The sequence below is a fragment of the Pelophylax lessonae genome (genome assembly GCF_965119305.1).
Source record: "Pelophylax lessonae genome assembly, chromosome: 11".
NCBI classification, from domain to species: domain Eukaryota; kingdom Metazoa; phylum Chordata; class Amphibia; order Anura; family Ranidae; genus Pelophylax; species Pelophylax lessonae.
The window spans coordinates 214,886,364-214,905,233 of record NC_138778.1 but is presented as its reverse complement, the minus strand read 5'-3'; the positions used below and the strand labels follow the sequence as shown (position 1 = coordinate 214,905,233).

The following is an 18,870-nucleotide window of genomic DNA, read 5'->3' as shown; positions in this document are numbered from 1 at the left end:
TCATGGTGTTGACGTCTTGTAGTCTCTGTACAGTTAATACAGTAGAGCTCAAAGGAAAGTGCAGGAACCAGCACAAGAAGTCAACCAGTTTTGCTGAAGTGCACAACAAATGCTATTAGCCGTGCAGTCAGATGAGGTTGTTCTGTTCAACTGGCCAATTAAAGGCTGGGGCAAGAGCAAGACTTGTGTTACTGCATTCGAGATCAGATTACCTCCCCTACCGATGGCTCTGCAATTTGTCCAAGCTGCATACAGCTCAGGATTGGATGGACAAAAATTCCTTTGGTTGGTAAAATGGCTAACTTGTATGTTTTTGTTAAACCATTTTCTCAGAGCTTCGCTTTAAAATTGCCACTCTGCATGTCTCCGTTCATATGGGCAATAAAGGAAAAATGTCTTTAAACAAATTAACCCATTTTCCTCAACCTTCAAATACAAGAAAATGATTTAGAAAGTCCCGTAGAGGCAGTTACCATTTAGTGTCCTTTTCTATCAGTGGCCCAACCCAACAGAATGCTCCTTCGTTTCTGTGGGGGAAACTGTATCTCTCTAGTATCCGATAAAAGCAAGTCCCTGGGATAAATTGGTAACCTTTTGAGTATGATGGCTGAACAGAATTTTTTTGGTCTTTTCCATAATGTGTCTGGGCAATGATGCAGTTGCTTAGCGGTAGGTAGATGTGGTTATTGGTAAATAACATTAGGATGTTAGTACTATGGTGTAATCTAGCCTGTCTTGTCATTTATAGGGAAGGATAAGCTGGAACACAGAATTGAGCCAGGAATCCTCATCAGAACACAAGTTCTCAGACCTAACCTCCAGCAGCACAGGTGAGCAGTGTTAGATGCCATGCTGCCCTTCAGCCTTGCCTAGGAGGCAGTGGGTTGCTTAATGCAGGGCAAGCAACCAGTTCCTTTAATGTCACTCAGTACCCCAAATTCATTTTCCTATGCTGCAAGAAATGAAAACCTAACACTTGTACTCTCCTTGTAGGCCCCTGTAGACCAGCATTGGGCTTGTTAATGGCATAAATGACATGGAGGTCCTTGTAAAGAGGGGGGGGGGGATAAAAACAGGCACAGAGCAGTCCAGGGGTATACTCATGCTGACTACATCGAGTTTACCTCCAGGGGTTCTTTGGGCTAAGCCAGGGTCATGTGAGCTAAGCCACGGTCATGTGAAGAATAAAACATTAAGGAAGCCCTCCGATTTAGAGCTAAGAAACTTGTGTATTCCCGAAATATGGAGTTCCTCCATAAGCTTCTTCATACAGTTTCCTACCTGCTTGTACTGATTCAGCGGGACATGCTGAGCCTCTACCCACTCCACTATTCAGCATATCTGTTACCTCACTCCCAGTGATAGAACGGGGTCCACTGAGTGCATAGCATTGACCTTATGCATGCCTCCACTTAACTCTTCTCTTCCTGTGCCCAGGCCATAGCTCCCTAATGCTTGTCCACTCCCTCCCAGTGACTGACAGAGATGGACAGCTAGGGAGGAAGAGCACAGACCTCCCCCCCCCCCCTTCACCGCCAGAGTACCTAACCGGTACCATGCCAACGACTGGTTGCTGTTCTTCCTTGAGAATACTAATGGCATCTACCTCTTATCTTGCTAAACAAACCTCTGTCAGTGATGTTACATATACTCCATATTGCTGTTATGGACCAAGGTTCTTTAGTAATACACCAAGACCCCACATGCACCCTTTGAATTACCACAGACCAGCCTCTGAGCAGTTAGATCAACTTTTACTGTAAACTTTGCACATGTACGACATGTAATAATGTTTTCTTCGAACCAAACCTAACTGTGGCTGCCCCAGATTACCTGCACAAGTGAAATCTTTAGGGAAAGTCCATAATTGGGAATGCTCAAACGGAGAAGTCATGTTCTTGGGGTGCTCCGGGGCATCAGCAGACCACAGTTCCCAGGTTGCATGTGTCCCCCGCAGGACCCTAGAGCACCCGCAAAAAAAAATCAAGGGCTGCAACACTAACACTTACCCTCCTATCTGGGAGGCAGGGTGCTAACTAAACACAGGCCATCTGCCTACACGCTTCTAAGTTTGCATTTGACCTACAGTTACCCACCTGTCCTGCATTTCTTCAAGTAGACATGGCTTTCCCATAGACTTGTAGGAATGAAAAACCCAACTGATGCGAACAGCCTTTCGACTTCTAATAGTGTGGTGCTTAGTGAATGTGCAACTCGTGGGAGACATCTCTTCACGCTTCTAACAAGTCTATGAATGTTTCACTGCCACTTTACAGGTGTTTTCTACGGCTGTTAAAAATTGACTTTAATCTCCCTAGCTGAAGTCATTTAATCACTTCCTGAAATGCTGCTGGAACCTGTTAATGAGGGATGGAATAAGATTGCCAAATCTGACAGAGGATGTGGCACCATAGGGACAAAAGTGGAATTTTGGTTATCCTATTACTGGTGACAGGTCTTTAAAATGCCACCATTTGGCCCAATGATGCAGCAGTAAGCAAATGTTCATATCAAATATTTTAACACTATGCGAGCTAAAGAACAGATAGGTGTATTTAACCGTGAACAATGCACTTTAAGTCTCCTAAATGTATTGTAAATCCCTGTCAATCTTTCTGAAATCTGCCTCAAATCGGTAAGCCAATGTCCTATGCTTCTGCCATACAGAAATCTCAAGCATGGAGCCCACCTCAAGTCAAGAAGGGTCTACTCCTAGTTCTCTGGCCCCTAATTTTCTGCTTTAGAAAATGTTACGTCTAATGTTGGGTATGACAAACATTGTTGCCCTAGAACAGGAAATGGGGAAAACAAATGTAGCTGCCACAATGAAGGGTTCATAAGCTGCAATTTTACATTGTTGGGGCTTCTATCTGGGTTGGAGACCTTTAATTTTCTTGAAGCCGGAATTTTGTGGAGGAAAAGGGCAGCTTCCACTCAGTACTTAACGCATTTTGTTTAGGCCCCTTTCACACTTGTGCGACCTGAAAACAGCGCGACTTTGATGCAGTACCTGTGTAATCTTAGCCTATGGACCTCAAGTCGGACCAAAGTAGTGCAGATACTACTTTGAAGTCGCTGCAACTTAGTCGCACAGATATGAACGGTACTCATTGCAAATCATGGGGTATGACTTGTCATGTGACTTTGCAGTCCCAAGTCGCAGGACAAGTTGCACAAGTGTGAAAGGGGGCCTTACATAGTTTGTGAATCAGTCTTCATATTTTTAAGAGCTCTCTTTCCTGCCTGTGTGGACTTCATCACAAGTGGACCTCCGAATGAACTGTGGCTCATCCCAAGTGGACCACCGAACAACCTGTGGATCAACTCGTAACAAACTGCTTTCTTCGTCAAGCCAGAAGAAGCTGTCTTTTAGTCACAAGCGGTCAAGTTCCTTTGAAGGCTTACTAGGAGGAGCACAAGATGAACAGGTATCATGCGTTTGTTTTAACGTAAGTGCTCTTGATTTATAGATGACTTGCATAGGTTTCCAATGTATATTTTTTTGATAATTCTAGAAATTTCACTGACTAACTTTTTTCCTTGTCTCAGGCCTGGGACTCTCCAAGGGTTAATCTATCCCCAACAGTCCTGGAGCTGGCTCCTCTTCGTCGAATGATGGTAAAAACTGAGGTGGCAGTCTTTATGTCCAGTAGAGATGTTCTGGGGCAAAAGGTAAGGGCAAGGATTAAGGGTTGTGCATAGTTTGCAAGTATGAAAGTGTCCATATTGGTGCACTTAGACAGTTGAGTACTGTCCGTAGTTTGTTCATTTTTAGGACAAAAGTTTGGGGTGTTACCCCCTTTAAACTGCTTCTACTCCAGAAGGGAGTATACCCTGAAAGATTGTCCTGAAAATGTTGGCGCGACTATAAAGTATCAGATGGAAGCTGAATTTGATTCTTGGACTATAGAATGGCAGCTTCCATCTGCTTCTCAATGGCATCTTGCAGTAGCGCAGATATAATCTTTAGTTTTATCATTTGAATCTCGAGAGCCCTGAACTGAATGAAGAAAGGTAAAGTACAATCACTGCAATAAATTCACAGCATTAAACACTGTATAAGCTTACTGTTTAAAACCAGCGCTTAAAGGCACAAATTGTCCTCAAGAGTTCTAAATATTATTCAAGCAATCCCATGTCCATGTGCATTTACTGTATGCAAGCTCAAAATGTCTCTCGATTCCTTTTATGGTGGACTCTGAGTCTCTATTTGCAAAGTGATCCCACTTTCTCCAGGTGATGAATTGCTAATCTGATCCTTTACACCCTATTCACACTTGTGTGACTTGTTATGCGACTTTGGACATCAGTCCTAAAGGGTCCTTTCATATGGGAGATCCAATCCGCCTGTCAGTTTTTCAGGTGGACCTGATCGGATGCTCCATGCATCCCTATGGGGCAGCGGATGTCAGCGGTGACATGTCCGCTGACACCCGCTGCTATCCGATCCTGTCTGTGAAATCTGGACGAATGGAAACCCTATTTTCCATCCGTCGATCGGATGAGGACAGGTAGTCCGTTCTCATCTGATCTCCCCATAGAGGACAGCGGGGATCTGACAGCTCCGTCTCTGCACACAGAGCGGAGATGGAGCGGTCATCTGCCTTTTCAGCGGGGATCAGCAGATTGATCCCCCACGAGCAGAATGGACTCCATCGGCGGTTGCGCCCGTGTGAAAGGACCCAAAGTCCTACCCCATGCTAATTAGTCGCAGTGACTTCAAAGTAGTTCATGCACTACATTGGTCTGACTTTCATGCTACTTGAGCGCCATAGGCTTCAATGTTAACCCTCAAAAGTTGCATGAGTCATACACAAATGTTTTGCATGCAACAGTGGGTCAGAATTTGCAGAGGGACGAGTCACATCTAGGTCGCACCCATGCAAAGTTGCACCCCAATGTCACCCCACTTTGGATTCGTACGAGTGTGAATGGAGCCTTAGGCCGGCCATAGAGCAAATTTCTTTCCTGCAACTGACAGCAGGGGAATCCCTCCCACTGAGCCATTGTGTTCTCCCGGGGGGAGGGGGATTTGCAATAACAGCCGCTTGCAATGGTTGCGTGTGTAGCACCCTCTAGTGTGTTACTAGTAGTGGCAGGGTTTTACATACATGGTAGGAAGAGCCTGGTTTGCAGAGAAAGGGCCTCTTACACCTCTGACTCAGGGCCCCTAATAGAGTAGACAGGTTGCGCAGGAGTGCAGAGTCGCACGAGTGCCTGTAATCGTGCTAGCTGCTGGGCTTTTGGTTGAGTGGTATGCTAGATGTCAGCTGATGAGCAGGTCCCAATGGCAGATGGACAGATGCTTGCAGCTAGATAACTCCATGTGGACTGGAAAACAAACAGTGAGACAAGCCAGGTTAAACACAGTGCAATCAGATCAGGTACAGATGCAGAGTCTGGAGAGTGGTAAGCCGGGGTCGGTGCAGGTGGAGACCAGGAGTATTTAGAATAAGCCGGGTAGGTAACTAGATGCAGATAAACAGGGAACAGGACAATTACGGGAATGCCGTAGACAAGATGGCACTGATCCTGGGTACTGACCCAATTTAAATAGCCTCATTGGTTACGGGATGCACCGCACACATTACTGCGTGCATGCACAGATCTGTTTGCATTCTGGCTCATATTTGTGCGCACTTTAGCACGCTCTAACGCACCTTCTAGGAGGGGTTCAGGGAGCAGAGATATACCTGCAGGAACCATCTCGTATTCTGGCAAGCCCTTTCTGACCATGTAGGAAAATTTACCTGACTCATGTTAAATGCCTGTGAGTCCTATTTGGGTCAAGGTTCACTGGAGAGCTCATCCTGGTATCTGGAAGGTTGGAGAACCGCCTAGAACTGGAGGGAGGGGGTTGGGAGGGGCTGCTTTGAATATTTATGGGCTCTTAGCTAGGATCAGTGGCCACAGGAAAGCAGAAGTTTCATGCTGTTTACTCTACTTTTCTCATGGGACTGAGTGTTCCTGCTTGTGATGGGTCCCCGCTGAAGCTAGTTCCAACAGGAGTGAGCAGCAGGTGCTGTACAGTGGAAACCAAGTTTGTGCAGGTGGGAGGAAGTTGTCCCTGGTTCTGTTTCAACATTTTCAAGTTGAGCATCCCATCATTTCCCTACCCCATCCAAGTTATCCCCTAAATAAACAAAACAAGCCAAGGCCTGTATTCTGTGAGGTATTGAATGAAGGAAAATGCTGTGACTGTGCAGCGGTGGGGTAACACTTCAGTTACCCCTGAAGGGGTAGTGCCACACATGTAAAATCTGGCAGGTTGGATGTATTCAATTTGATCAACTTTGGTATTCAGCCTACCCATACATGATGAATCTTTGCTGGTTCTTGCTGAACCGGCCAGGATTCAAACAGTTAATGACCAGCCTTAACTTCCAAAATGGCTTTCAATTTTTTCACCAGGAGAAAGCAGGATCAGTGTTCAAATTGAGACTCTACAATAAGTGTCTCCAAATTGTGGCCCAGGGGCTGAATGCGGCACTTTGCTTGCCCTTATCCAGCCCTTGAGGCACTATTGCTCCCACTGAGACAAGACACTATTCTGCCAACTGACAACAATGGGGCACAATTTCTCCCAATGATAACAATGGGGCACTATTCCTTCCCACTAATAAAAAAAAAAGTGGTAATGTTTACTCCCAATGATGCCAGGAAAATTTCCACTCCAGCTGGCCACAATCCGGCCCCCCTAAAATCTGAAGGACAAACTTGGCACTTTGGTTAGACAGTTTGGAGACTCCTGCAATAAGTAAAATAAAGCAAGAGGCATTTTTGAGCTTGCATAAATGCACTGAATAGGACATGGAATTTTTGAGTAATATTTTGAACTCCTATATCTGTGCCTGTATCGCTTCTCGGCCTTTTGACTAAGATCAAGTGTAGTATCTGTTCTTATCAGTTGATATGGACCTCAGCTAGTACCGGTATGACCAAAACCCGGAGCGCTCAGAGTATTGAGGTATGGGGAGTAGGTCATCCGGGAAAGCATGTGGGGACCGCCGCCTTCTGATTCGAATGGGTTGAACTGTCCTAACCAGTTTGAAGGGAGCAAGAAAGCCAGTCTGACTGGGTGGCCGGTGGAATTGCTCCTGGACATAATGGGCTGAGGAACAGGATGGCGAGGGGAGGGCTTTCTCTCCTGGGTTTTGATCTGGCCTTGCAAAAGGCCTGTCCCCAGTGGAAGGTAAGCTCTCTCTAAGCTGTCCAGGTTCTGAGGTCTGCTGGTGGGGATAGGCTACACTCAGTCTGGCCGGGGGCTGAGATAGAAAAAGCCCGTAGTGTAAGTGCCCCTGGGGTGGCAGCCCAGGGGTGCCTTAATTCTCACTGGTGAGGGGCAGCTCGCCTTGAGTTTTTCGGCACCTTGGTCACTGCACCATGCACACCTTTTTCGCACCTGCCTCTTGGGACAGGCCTTTTGGCTTAGACCAGAGGAATTTTTTATTCCGGCTGAAAGGCCTGCCTTGGTACCTCACTGGACACCAGAGCACTTACCCCACTTCCCCTTCCCCCACCTTTTCGTTTGTGTGTTTTTATTTTCTTGTTGTGTCACTTCACTATCACTTTCTTCTTGCACGACTTGGAGGGTGTGGGTCCTCGGGCCCAGCCTTGATTCTTGGGAGGGGGTGGATATGGCCTTCTGGCTTAGTTCACCCTCTCTCATGGGGTCTCCCTTCGGGGGAGCCCCACCTAGTACTTGGGGTGGGCTGTTTCGGCAGTCCCCCTGGAGAACGGGGTTTGTCCGGTTTTGGCCAGACAGACCATAGTAAGTACCTTAAATCCCTGTCAGGAGTCTTGCGCCCCGGGGGATCGAGGTTAGGGTCCTACCTCTTCGGAGGGAAGACCATTCCGCTCACCCTGTGCACTTTTTGTTTTTCCACGTTTGCGTGTATGCACTTTTTTATGCACCGGGTGTAAGTCTTTTGAGTGTGTTTCACACGCCACAGGCTTTAAAAAAAAAAAAAAATCTGTGCCTGTAAGCACTGTTATTGAGGGTACGTTCAAACTGAATGTGGGTTTTGAAATCATGCGCGTTCAGCTGAACTACACGATTTCAAACCATGCATTTTAGTGCAAATTCCGGGGTGATTTGAATGACTGTGGGTTCATGCATAGATGTCTATTGAAACAGTCGCCAAAAGTAGTGCAGGAACTACTTTTGGAAATCGTTATGGTGCCGCATTGATTGGGACAGTGAGGTTGCCCGGTATAGGCTGTGACGTGACATGTCAAATTGCGCCGATGTGAACAGGGGCTGAAGGAACAGTTGAACTTTCTGCTAAGGGTGGGAGATGGGTTTCCAGCTGCTGGGTTTATTCTTATTTATGAAGGTTGGTTCCAGTGCGCTGGTATGGAGTATAAATACTGTAAGTATAGACATACTTTGTGCAATTTCAGAAAATGCAACCTATTAACACAAAGATGTAAGAGAATTAAATGCTGTAAAACCAATTCTGTTAAACTGAAATAATTTTCTGCATGGCAGGCTTGTTCAAGTTGTCGCAAGAGGCTTTTGTGCTGGCAGGTCCTCTGCAAATTCTGTGAAAGGTAAGATTGCCATGTACCAGAGATATCATTTGACATGATGAATTGGAATTTCAGGAATGGAAACTTGGTGCAGCTACCTACCTATTAATGAATCTGAACCGGATTTACTGAAATCTAGGCAGTTTGCGAACTGCGTAGTTAAAATATGTATGTGATCTGATTCACCTGTCAAAACTTTCTCTGTAGCCTGTTTGCATGCCAGAAAGCAAAGCCAGGCCCTTGACCCCCCCCCCCCCTCTTCACCACAACCTCACAGTATGGTCAAGATCACATGATTAGGGTATGACCGATGCCCACTCCTGATCTTAGCATAAACCACCCACCTTCTAATCCTTCTAAACAAATGATACTGACAACGACTTTGGAAAAAATTGTGGCCTGTTGGGCCATTTTATTAACAACCAATTTAACATTTTAAACAGTAAACCAATAAATACTCCAGTACACATAAGAGAATAAGGGGTTGTTGGTCTTGGGAGGCACCAAAAATCCAATTCAAAAATGGCATCCGTATCCAAAAGCCCAACGGTCCCCAGCCGCGCAACACCAGCTCGGGAACAAACACACTTTTCCACTGATACCCTTTAACACTTCCCGGTTAATCCCCTATTAACCGGGATACACTATAGGGCTCCATACCGTAGATGGGTCACCCTATGCAGTGACCAAAAAACCTGTTACCGCCTCCAAAGACCCCCAACCGCCAACGTCAACAACATTACCCCAATAACCCCAAAATTCCAAATCCGATGCGACATCCTCCATGTTCACATTCCGAATCCCAAACTCAAGGGCGGGAGGGCGGGGATTCCTCCTTCTTCCCGGACGATCCAAACTGTTCTGCTTGCCACATACCAGCCCCACCCAGTGTTACCACAACTGAGCCCCACCCCCTTTCTTGCATACTCCAATCCTACACCTGCACCACCAGCCACAGCCCACCAGTTAACCCTTTTCTTGCCCACTGTCCTGTGTCCCCTATCAACCCCATCATGAGGCCCTGCGCCTATTTTTTTTTTGCTCCGGGCCTATCTCTCCCAGAATGAGACTGGACAATGGAAGCGGCAGCATAGTGAGCTCCCAGTGTGGCTGGTGGTAGAGGCGATCACAACAGACTGGTATCAGGTTTTTATACTAGAAGCCTATTGAATACATTAAATATACACTGTTCAAAAAAAAAGTAAAGGAACACTTTGAAAATGTATCAGATCTGAATGGGGGAAAAAATCTCATGCGGGATATCTATACTGGTATGGACTGGGTAATGTGTTAGGATCTATGCTGGTATGGACTGGGTAATGTGTTGGGATCTATGCTGGTATGGACTGGGTAATGTGTTAGGATCTATACTGGTATGGACATGGTAATGTGTTAGGATCTATACTGGTATGGACTGGGTAATGTGTTAGGATCTATGCTGGTATGGACTGGGTAATGTGTTGGGATCTATGCTGGTATGGACTGGGTAATGTGTTAGGATATATACTGGTATGGACATGGTAATGTGTTAGGATCTATACTGGTATGGACTGGGTAATGTGTTAGGATCTATGCTGGTATGGACTGGGTAATGTGTTGGGATCTATGCTGGTATGGACTGGGTAATGTGTTAGGATCTATACTGGTATGGACTGGGTAATGTGTTAGGATCTATACTGGTATGGACTGGGTAATGTGTTAGGATCTATACTGGTATGGACTGGGTAACAGTGGCGGCTGGTGAAGTTTTAAGATGGGGGGGCGCAAGACCCCGCCCTTCCATTTTGACCCCTCCCATTTCTCTGAAGCCCCACCCCTTATAGACTCCACCCATTTTGTCCCCTGTATTTTGCTTGCGTGAATCAATTATCCCAATATATCACATATTAAGGGGTCCATCAGTGCTAGTATATCCCATAATAGGGAACAGGGGCCCTATTATGGGATATACTGTGAGAGACATCCTATTATGGGATTCATGGCCTGAGAGTGGCACAAACCCCTCAAGCACAAACCCCACAGTACAGGCCCTCTAGCACAAACCCCACAGTACAGGCCCTCTAGCACAAACCGCACAGTACAGGCCCTCTAGCACAAACCGCACAGTACAGGCCCTCTAGCACAAACCGCACAGTACAGGCCCTCTAGCACAAACCGCACAGTACAGGCCCTCTAGCACAAACCGCACAGTACAGGCCCTCTAGCACAAACCGCACAGTACAGGCCCTCTAGCACAAACCGCACAGTACAGGCCCTCTAGCACAAACCGCACAGTACAGGCCCTCTAGCACAAACCGCACAGTACAGGCCCTCTAGCATAAACCCCACAGTACAGGCCCTCTAGCATAAACCCCACAGTACAGGCCCTCTAGCATAAACCCCACAGTACAGGCCCTCTAGCATAAACCCCACAGTACAGGCCCTCTAGCATAAACCCCACAGTACAGGCCCTCTAGCATAAACCCCACAGTACAGGCCCTCTAGCATAAACCCCACAGTACAGGCCCTCTAGCATAAACCCCACAGTACAGGCCCTCTAGCATAAACCCCACAGTACAGGCCCTCTAGCATAAACCCCACAGTACAGGCCCTCTAGCATAAACCCCACAGTACAGGCCCTCTAGCATAAACCCCACAGTACAGGCCCTCTAGCATAAACCCCACAGTACAGGCCCCCTTTCAATGTAGTGACCAGCATACATGTCCCCAATGCAGTGACCACCAGTATACATGTCCCCCAATGCAGAGCTATGCGTGCGTGCCTCCAGTGCAGCCAGTATACATGTACCCCCAATGCAGAGCTATGCGTGCGTGCCTCCAGTGACCACCAGTATACATGTACCCCAATGCAGAGCTATGCGTGCGTGCCTCCAGTGCAGCCAGTATACATGTACCCCAATGCAGAGCTATGCGTGCGTGCCTCCAGTGCAGCCAGTATACATGTACCCCAATGCAGAGCTATGCGTGCGTGCCTCCAGTGACCACCAGTATACATGTCCCCCCAATGCAGAGCTATGCGTGCGTGCCTCCAGTGACCACCAGTATATATGTACCCCAATGCAGAGCTGTGCGTGCCTCCAGTGACCACCAGTATATATGTACCCCAATGCAGAGCTGTGCGTGCCTCCAGTGACCACCAGTATACATGTACCCCAATGCAGAGCTATGCGTGCGTGCCCGACAGAGCAGTGCACTTACCTGTGAGTCACGGCGGCTTCTCCCTCTCCTCTTCTTCATTCGGCGTCGGGAAGGTGAGCGGCGCTTCTCCCTCTCGGCCTCTTCTGCGGCGGGTGACGGTGAGTGACTGATGGACGCACCAGCACCGCCCCCATTGCGACGTCAGCGGCGTCGCAATCGGATGTCCTGGATGATGATTGGTCCAGGCTGGAGCCTGGACCAATCACAGCCAGGATATCAGGAAAGTGGGGGTGTCCAAGCACAATGACTTGCGCCCAGGTTACGCCCCCAGAAGGCAGCCAATCGGCCCCTCTTCTGGGACGTAAACCCCACCCCCCCCCCCATAGCCAACAGTGCCACCGCATAGGCCTGCGAACCCAATTTTATTTTTCACAACTTTATTTGTTCTTTTTGTAATTTTTTTTTTTTTTTTTTTTTTTTTTTAGGGGCAGGGGGGCGGTGCCCTGGCGCCCCTATGCACGGGCCGCCACTGCTGGGTAATGTGTTAGGATCTATACTGGTATGGACTGAGTAATGTTAGGATCTATACTGGTATGGACGACTGGGTAATGTTAGGATCTATACTGGTATGGACTTGATAATGTTAGGATCTATACTGGTATAGACTCGGTAATGTGTTGGGAATGAAAGGATGACCCACTGCACCAGCATAGGGTTTGACATTGGGTCCAAGAATTTCATCCTGATTCCTAATGGCAGTCAGGGTGCCATTGTCTAGCCTGTAGAGGTCTGTGCATCCCTCCATGGATATGCCTCCCCAGACCATCACTGAGCCACCACCAAACCGGTCATGCTGAATGATACAGGCAGCATAATGTTCTCTATGGCTTCTCCAGACCCTTTCACGTCTGTCACATGTGCTCAGGGTGAACCTGCACTCATCTGTGAAAAGCACAGGGAGCCAGTGGTGGACCTGCCAATTCTGGTGTTTGAAGGAAAATGCCAGTCGAGCTCCACAGTGCCAGGCAGTGAGCACAGGGCCCACTAGAGGACATTGGGCCCTCAGGCCACCCTCATGAAGTCTGTCCTGATTTTTTGTTACATTCACACCAGTGGCCTGCTGGAGGTCATTTTGTAGGGCTCTGACAGTGATCATCCTGTTCCTCCCTGCACAAAGGAGCAGATACCGGCCCTGCTGATGGGTTAAGGACTTTCTACAGCCCTGTCCAGCTCTCCTAGAGTAACTGTCTGTCTCCTGGAATCTCCTCCATGCTCTTGAAACTGTGGGGGAGACACAGCAAACCTTCTGGGAATGGCAGGTATTGATGTGCCATCCTGGAGGAGTTGGACTGCCTGTGCAACCTCTAAAGGGTCCAGGTATCGCCACATGCCACCAGTAGTGACACTGACCCTAGCCAAATACAAAACTAGTGAAAACAGAAGAGTAGGGAAAAGTCGGAGGCCTCCAACTGTAAAACCATTACTGTTTTGAAAGTTATCTCATTGTTGCCCATCTAGTGCACCTGTTTAATTTACACCAAACCAGCTGAAACTGATTAACAACCTTCTCTGCTACTCAACTGACCAGATTAATATCCCAGGAGTTTAATTGACTTGATGCTATACTGATTAAAAAGTGTTGAATTTTTTTGAGCAGTGTATAATTACATTAAAGCAGCAGAATGTCTGATATCTTGCCCTAGACCAGGACATGCTCTCGATGTTTTCGGGCCTGGTTATGCTTTACCTGGTTTAATGGTCCCCTGAAAGGTTGTGTATTTGATCGATCTATAGAAATATGTTGCAATCTCTCCTTTATTTTGCAGGACTATTTGCCCGGAATGCCGTGTGGAGGTAAATACTCCTGGGAATTGTGGTGGGAGTTGGGAATTGTGGTGGGAGTTGGGGGTTGGGGGTGGGAGTTGGTTCCTTGTAATGCTTTCACTTTAAGACTTGGGTGTATTTGAGAAAATGGTTGGCAGGAATGCACATGAGCCCAGTTAACACTCAGGACACCTGTGCAGGTTTGCTCCCATGCAGGACTGTCCATGTGCCAAATACCTCAACTGATTTATTTTGTGGAAAGGATGAATATAGAGCAAGAAAAGACCCCCCTGGGACTTTAAAGGTGACCACTAGAGTGCATTAAAATATTTTATTGATTGTAAAACACATTGATTAAAAAACAAGTATAGTGGCCTATTGGTGCATCCACAGAGAAACAATATGGCATCTGTATTTTATGAATAGATGCATTATACAAAATGAATATTCTGGGTAAAGTTTTCTGCCAAGGAAGAGCAATGATCCAAATGTCAGGGTACCCACCAACAGGGGCTACTAGGGTCGGGAGAAGCCCACCAGGAGCTGAATCCACAATACAAGATTCTATAGCAAAGGTAAGTATATATTCGAAAAATATATCCTTGCGGGATTTGACACTCAACTGCTGCAGACGGGCATAGCAGTGGATCGAGGGAGGACTCATGTAAGTAGGGATGGGGAGAAGCAGCACCAAGTGGCAGGTTTTTACCCTAATGCATTAAAGTAAAAAATCTTTTTGACTGAACCACTTTAAAAAAGGTGAGGATTATAAAAGGCCCATATTAGCTTGAATGCTGCAGTATCAATCTGATGCTACAGCTGTCACATGTGGGCTTTAAAGTGCTTGTGGTGTCATTAATCACAAATCCTGGAATCCCCTCTGTTAGAGATACTGTGCAGGGTCTCTTGGAAATTATGCAATGAAATACTTATTTTTCAGCGCCGCTGTGCTATCACATGACCACCCAACAAACCTTCCTCGATCTGAAGACTACTGTGGGAGGGGTTTCACTTAATAATGCCGCTGTTGCGGTTACGTGAGCTCCCGACGCTCTCCCAATCTGAGGAATACAGTGGGGGAGGGGATAAAATTCACCTCTGTCAGCCGGGAAGAGGAGGAGAGCGGCGGGAGGGCGGGGAGGAGATCGCTTTCAGACTCCCGAGCAAACAGGCAGGGAGGGAGAGACTGCGGGATGGAGGCAAGTAAACTGACCATGGTATCATGGATCAGCAGTCATGATTACCATGGTCAACACACTACGAAGGGTGGGACACATACAGGCAGGATCATGACCATGGTATCGTGGATCAGCAGTCATGATTACCATGGTCAGCACACCACTAAGGGGGACACAAACAGGCAGGATCATGACCATGGTATCATGGATCAGCAGTCATGATTACCATGGTCAGCAAACTACTAAGGGGGACACAAACAGGCAGGATCATCCAGGTATTTTACTGCATAGAGAGGGACAAATGACCCCACACAAGGATCATGCTGTATATCCTGCTTTAAAGGAACAGGATCATTTTAACACTGGACTGAGCGATACCATGACTGCTGATCACTCATTTCTGGGTTTGTCCAGTCACCCCTCTGCTCCTCCAGTGCTCACTGGAGCACCAGACAGCTGGGAGCTGTTGGCTCTGGCTTTCTGCTGTGCACCTGTGACTCAAGGTATGGCCAAAAAGCTTTGTCCATACTTTTATGCTGAAATTTAAGTAGACTTTAACCAGGTAAGGGGGTGAACTCCATCCACGGATTTATTTTCCTCCACAGATAAATTTTAAAGTTAGGTCTGTTGCAAGAAGTAATGTTAAAATGATTACAGAATTACAGCTTTAAAATGGGTTTTTGGTTTGGTCGACCCAAGGCATCCCCAAACTGGATTAGTTTGTACCTTCATTTGGCTGCAAATTTAAACAAATGCCTCCAACTACTAAAAATGCTTTATTTCCCATGATCCCTTGAAGCACATTTCGGTCCCTCTGATTAAGCCATTCTTCGAAGGGGTGCACCCATCCAGAGCTTTGTTTATCCTGGTAAATTACAGATATTTATGGTTTATAAATTACAATTGCGTACTGTATTCTTAGCCCTGTAGTGCCCACGATACAATTTTTAAATAGGGTCATCCGATTCCATCTACCAGACTTCTCTATTAATTCTCAGACCACACTGTGGGAGGAGTTATCTTTTTAATACAGAATGCTTTATTAATCCCACGGGGAAATTGGGAAATTATAGGTTAGGTCATGCCTCAGCCACGTAATGCTTCTATAGAACATCAACGGTTTCAAGAAATTTCTTTTGTCTTCAAATACATTTTAAGTGATGCCTTGAGTTGCTTTTCATGCTTTGTTCTTTGCAGATGTTGATGCCCCACCAAAAGTGCATGCATTTACCGGTCAGCTTCTTCAAAGCTCTGGTTCTTACCCAGGAGAGTGATCTTACTCGAACCAAGGACTTACTCCATTGGAACAACTCCAGGTGAGGTTTAGACATTGAATATAACTAGGTAGGCCTGGAAAAATCTCTTGAGCCCTCGCTGTTGTGCCTAACTATCTTGCCTTCCTTTTGAATCTTGTCAGCTGATGTCCCTGGCTATTTAAAGGGAGGCTAATAAGAACATGAAAGCTGCCATTCTGAGTGGACATAGGGCTGTCAGCCTTAAACTAACAAAAAAGTATTTAACAGTAGTCTTGGCTTTTGTTCTTGCGCCCAGGTCATTGGATCTTGGCTTATTTAGACAAAGCCAGTATGGGCCTCGTCTACATCCTCCAAGGAAATATCGGTGGCATATGGTAATTTGATAAATTGAGGCAAGTCTGATGTATTGAGCAGACCTTGTCCTTAAAGTAGAACTATAGGCAAAACTTTTCCATTTTGAAAAGTGAGGGTTATAACCCCTGTTAGATTTTTTTTTCTACATCTGTGTCCCATTGCGGAGATTTCCCTTCACTTCTGTCCCATAGCCAAGCAGGAAGTGAGAGGATATCCCTGTAAGTTAGGGAATTCCTTTTGGATCCCCAGATCTAATGCCCCCACTGGAAGATTTCCCCTTTATTACTTTTCTGGGGATAACCCAAATTTTGGGGTTTTTTACTTTCAATGATGGTAAATAGGGAAAATAGAGAGGGTGAATGTCCTTAACGGGGGCAGACAGTAATCAAAACTGACAAGTGTTCTAATTTATCTCCACTCTATAAAAAAAGTTGGGTCTTTACTTTAAAGGACATAATAAAATGTGTATCCCCAACCTTAAAAGCAGTTTAGTTTTTAAAGCTCTGATTTATAAACCTTTTTAATGATATACTTGTCCTTCATTTTTATTCATTTCAAAACCTCGTGTCTCCTGCAGGACTTTCTGCCTACACGGCACTCTAGTGGTGGCTGCACATTTTTCTCAGAAAATGTTCTAACTTCTCAGTTTCCACTAATAGCACTAAAAAATTCTGTGTGATGTGTTAAAAAGTGGCTAGGGCAGCATAGTGGCTAAGTGGTTAGCACTTCTGCCCAGCAGCACTAGGGTCACTAGTTTGAATCCCAACCACAACACCTACCTGCCTAGAGTTTGCATGTTCTCCCGGTGCCTAGGTTTCCTCCGGCTTCCTCCCACATTTGGAAGACCTGCTGAATGTGAGATGGGGACCTTAGAATATAAGCTCCTTGAGGGCCGAGACTAATGTGAATGTATAATAGATATATATGTAGATGTAGATGTGTGTGAAGAGCTGCGTAATCCGATAGTGCTATAGAAGTACCTGTATTAAAAAATACTTTGAATTTCCTCCTTTGTCCCCTTGTCACAGGGACCCTAGATGGAGATTACGAGATGGGTACAGTGTATTGGTACCCTTTTTTTTTATTTCTTTAAGAGGTTGCAGTATAAACAGTTAAGGCACATCAGGAAAAAATGAGACCGTACAATCTGAAAATGTCATAAACATTGTTTCATCAAAAAGGTTACATTAGTTGGAGGATGAACATGGTCAACTGGACCAGAAAGGTGGGGTCAAACCCCTCCCGGACGTGTATAGTAACCGGCATATCAAATGAAACAAGGGCTGATGGATTTGGGGATAAGTAAAAAACCTTAGTTATACAAAACTTGTGAGTGTCAGGTACCAGGGTAGTACCGACCGACGGACGGGGTCCTGTACAGAACAGGAGCAAGAAACCACGACTCCTAACCATGGAGTCAGTCGTCTTGGTACCCTTTTAACAAAGTGCCAGAGCAAAGACCCTTATGGCAGGATCACCTACTATTTCAATAAAAGCTGCACATTTGAAGATTAGTTGGCGCTTGTACCCCCCCCACCTTTCCTTTTACTAAAGCTTGGTACACACCACTAGTGACAGCTCCGGTCAGAGGGTTCTCCACTGCTGTTCTATTGTGTTCTGATGGGGATCCCCCTGCCAGAACATTCCAGTCAGAACTCTCCGCTATTGCCTTCTGTCGGACCGGCTGCCTTACATACGGGCCGTGTGGCCCATGTTGCCTGATATACAGCCCATGTTTATGAAACTTTAGTGTAGCAAGTTTAAAAAGCTTTTAATATAAATAACATGAATACACATATTAAACTTGGTGCTTCTCCAACCCCCCCCCCCCCTTTGCGGTTTGCATTTTAGAGTTGCTTCTTGCTCTAAAGACCGAGCTGCCACCGAGTGCACCATTTACATTAATTTGCATGATCAACATTTTTCGACTTTTTACCTTATTCCTCCTCACTGCTCCAAAAGTTCCCCCTTTACACTGGAAATGACTTTGTTAAAATCAAATACATTTTATTGGGTTTAAATGAACCTAATTTTTTACCCTTTTTTTTTTTTTTTTTTTACCTTCCTAGTGTTCCACTGGTTATGTTTCATCCCAAAAATACATCAGGAGACTTTTCCTTTCGCAAATGGATAATGTACAACTGGACTTCAATGTCCATATGTGTCAAGTGCCAAGAGTACATTTTGGATGTCATCAAAAGGAATCGGAGCTGCGAGGTCCCCGGAGGAAGCTTCAAATCTCGGAGCATGTCTGTATCTGCGACACCATTCCTAAGACACTAAACATTCAGAAGGTGTTAACTTAGACTGCCTTTATAAAACTGGTTGACTTCAACTGGAGACAACTTCAAACCTTCTGAAATTCTTAGGGAGGTCATCAGACTTGATAAGACCAGGGAGAATGTCCCTGGTAAATGTTTTTTATATATTTGTGTGTCCTGTCTTATGACTAGGCCTATCTTAATAAAAATGTCTTCTTTACTTTGAGATTTGCCCAAAAACACATTTTTAGTTTTGACTTTTCCCGAACACGCCCCTGGTGGGGAGAGGGTTTTTAACCTTTTTTTGTTAAAGGTGAAAAAAAAATT

At 45.9% G+C, this 18,870-nt stretch overlaps 1 protein-coding gene across 1 annotated transcript in view; it reads left to right on the top strand.

The window, feature by feature from the left end:
* LOC309567497 (protein spire homolog 1-like) overlaps positions 1–18,565 on the top strand; it is a gene marked incomplete at both ends in the record, with an annotated part of 62,195 nt that extends 43,630 nt beyond the window's left edge. The window contains 7 exons of the mRNA XM_082272884.1: positions 749–830; positions 3,229–3,428; positions 3,550–3,672; positions 8,492–8,553; positions 13,497–13,524; positions 15,870–15,988; positions 18,352–18,565. Coding sequence (XP_082129010.1) covers positions 749–830; positions 3,229–3,428; positions 3,550–3,672; positions 8,492–8,553; positions 13,497–13,524; positions 15,870–15,988; positions 18,352–18,565 — 828 coding nt within the window. The remainder of the gene's footprint in view (positions 1–748; positions 831–3,228; positions 3,429–3,549; positions 3,673–8,491; positions 8,554–13,496; positions 13,525–15,869; positions 15,989–18,351) is intronic.
* Between the last annotated feature and the right edge of the window lie 305 nt (positions 18,566–18,870).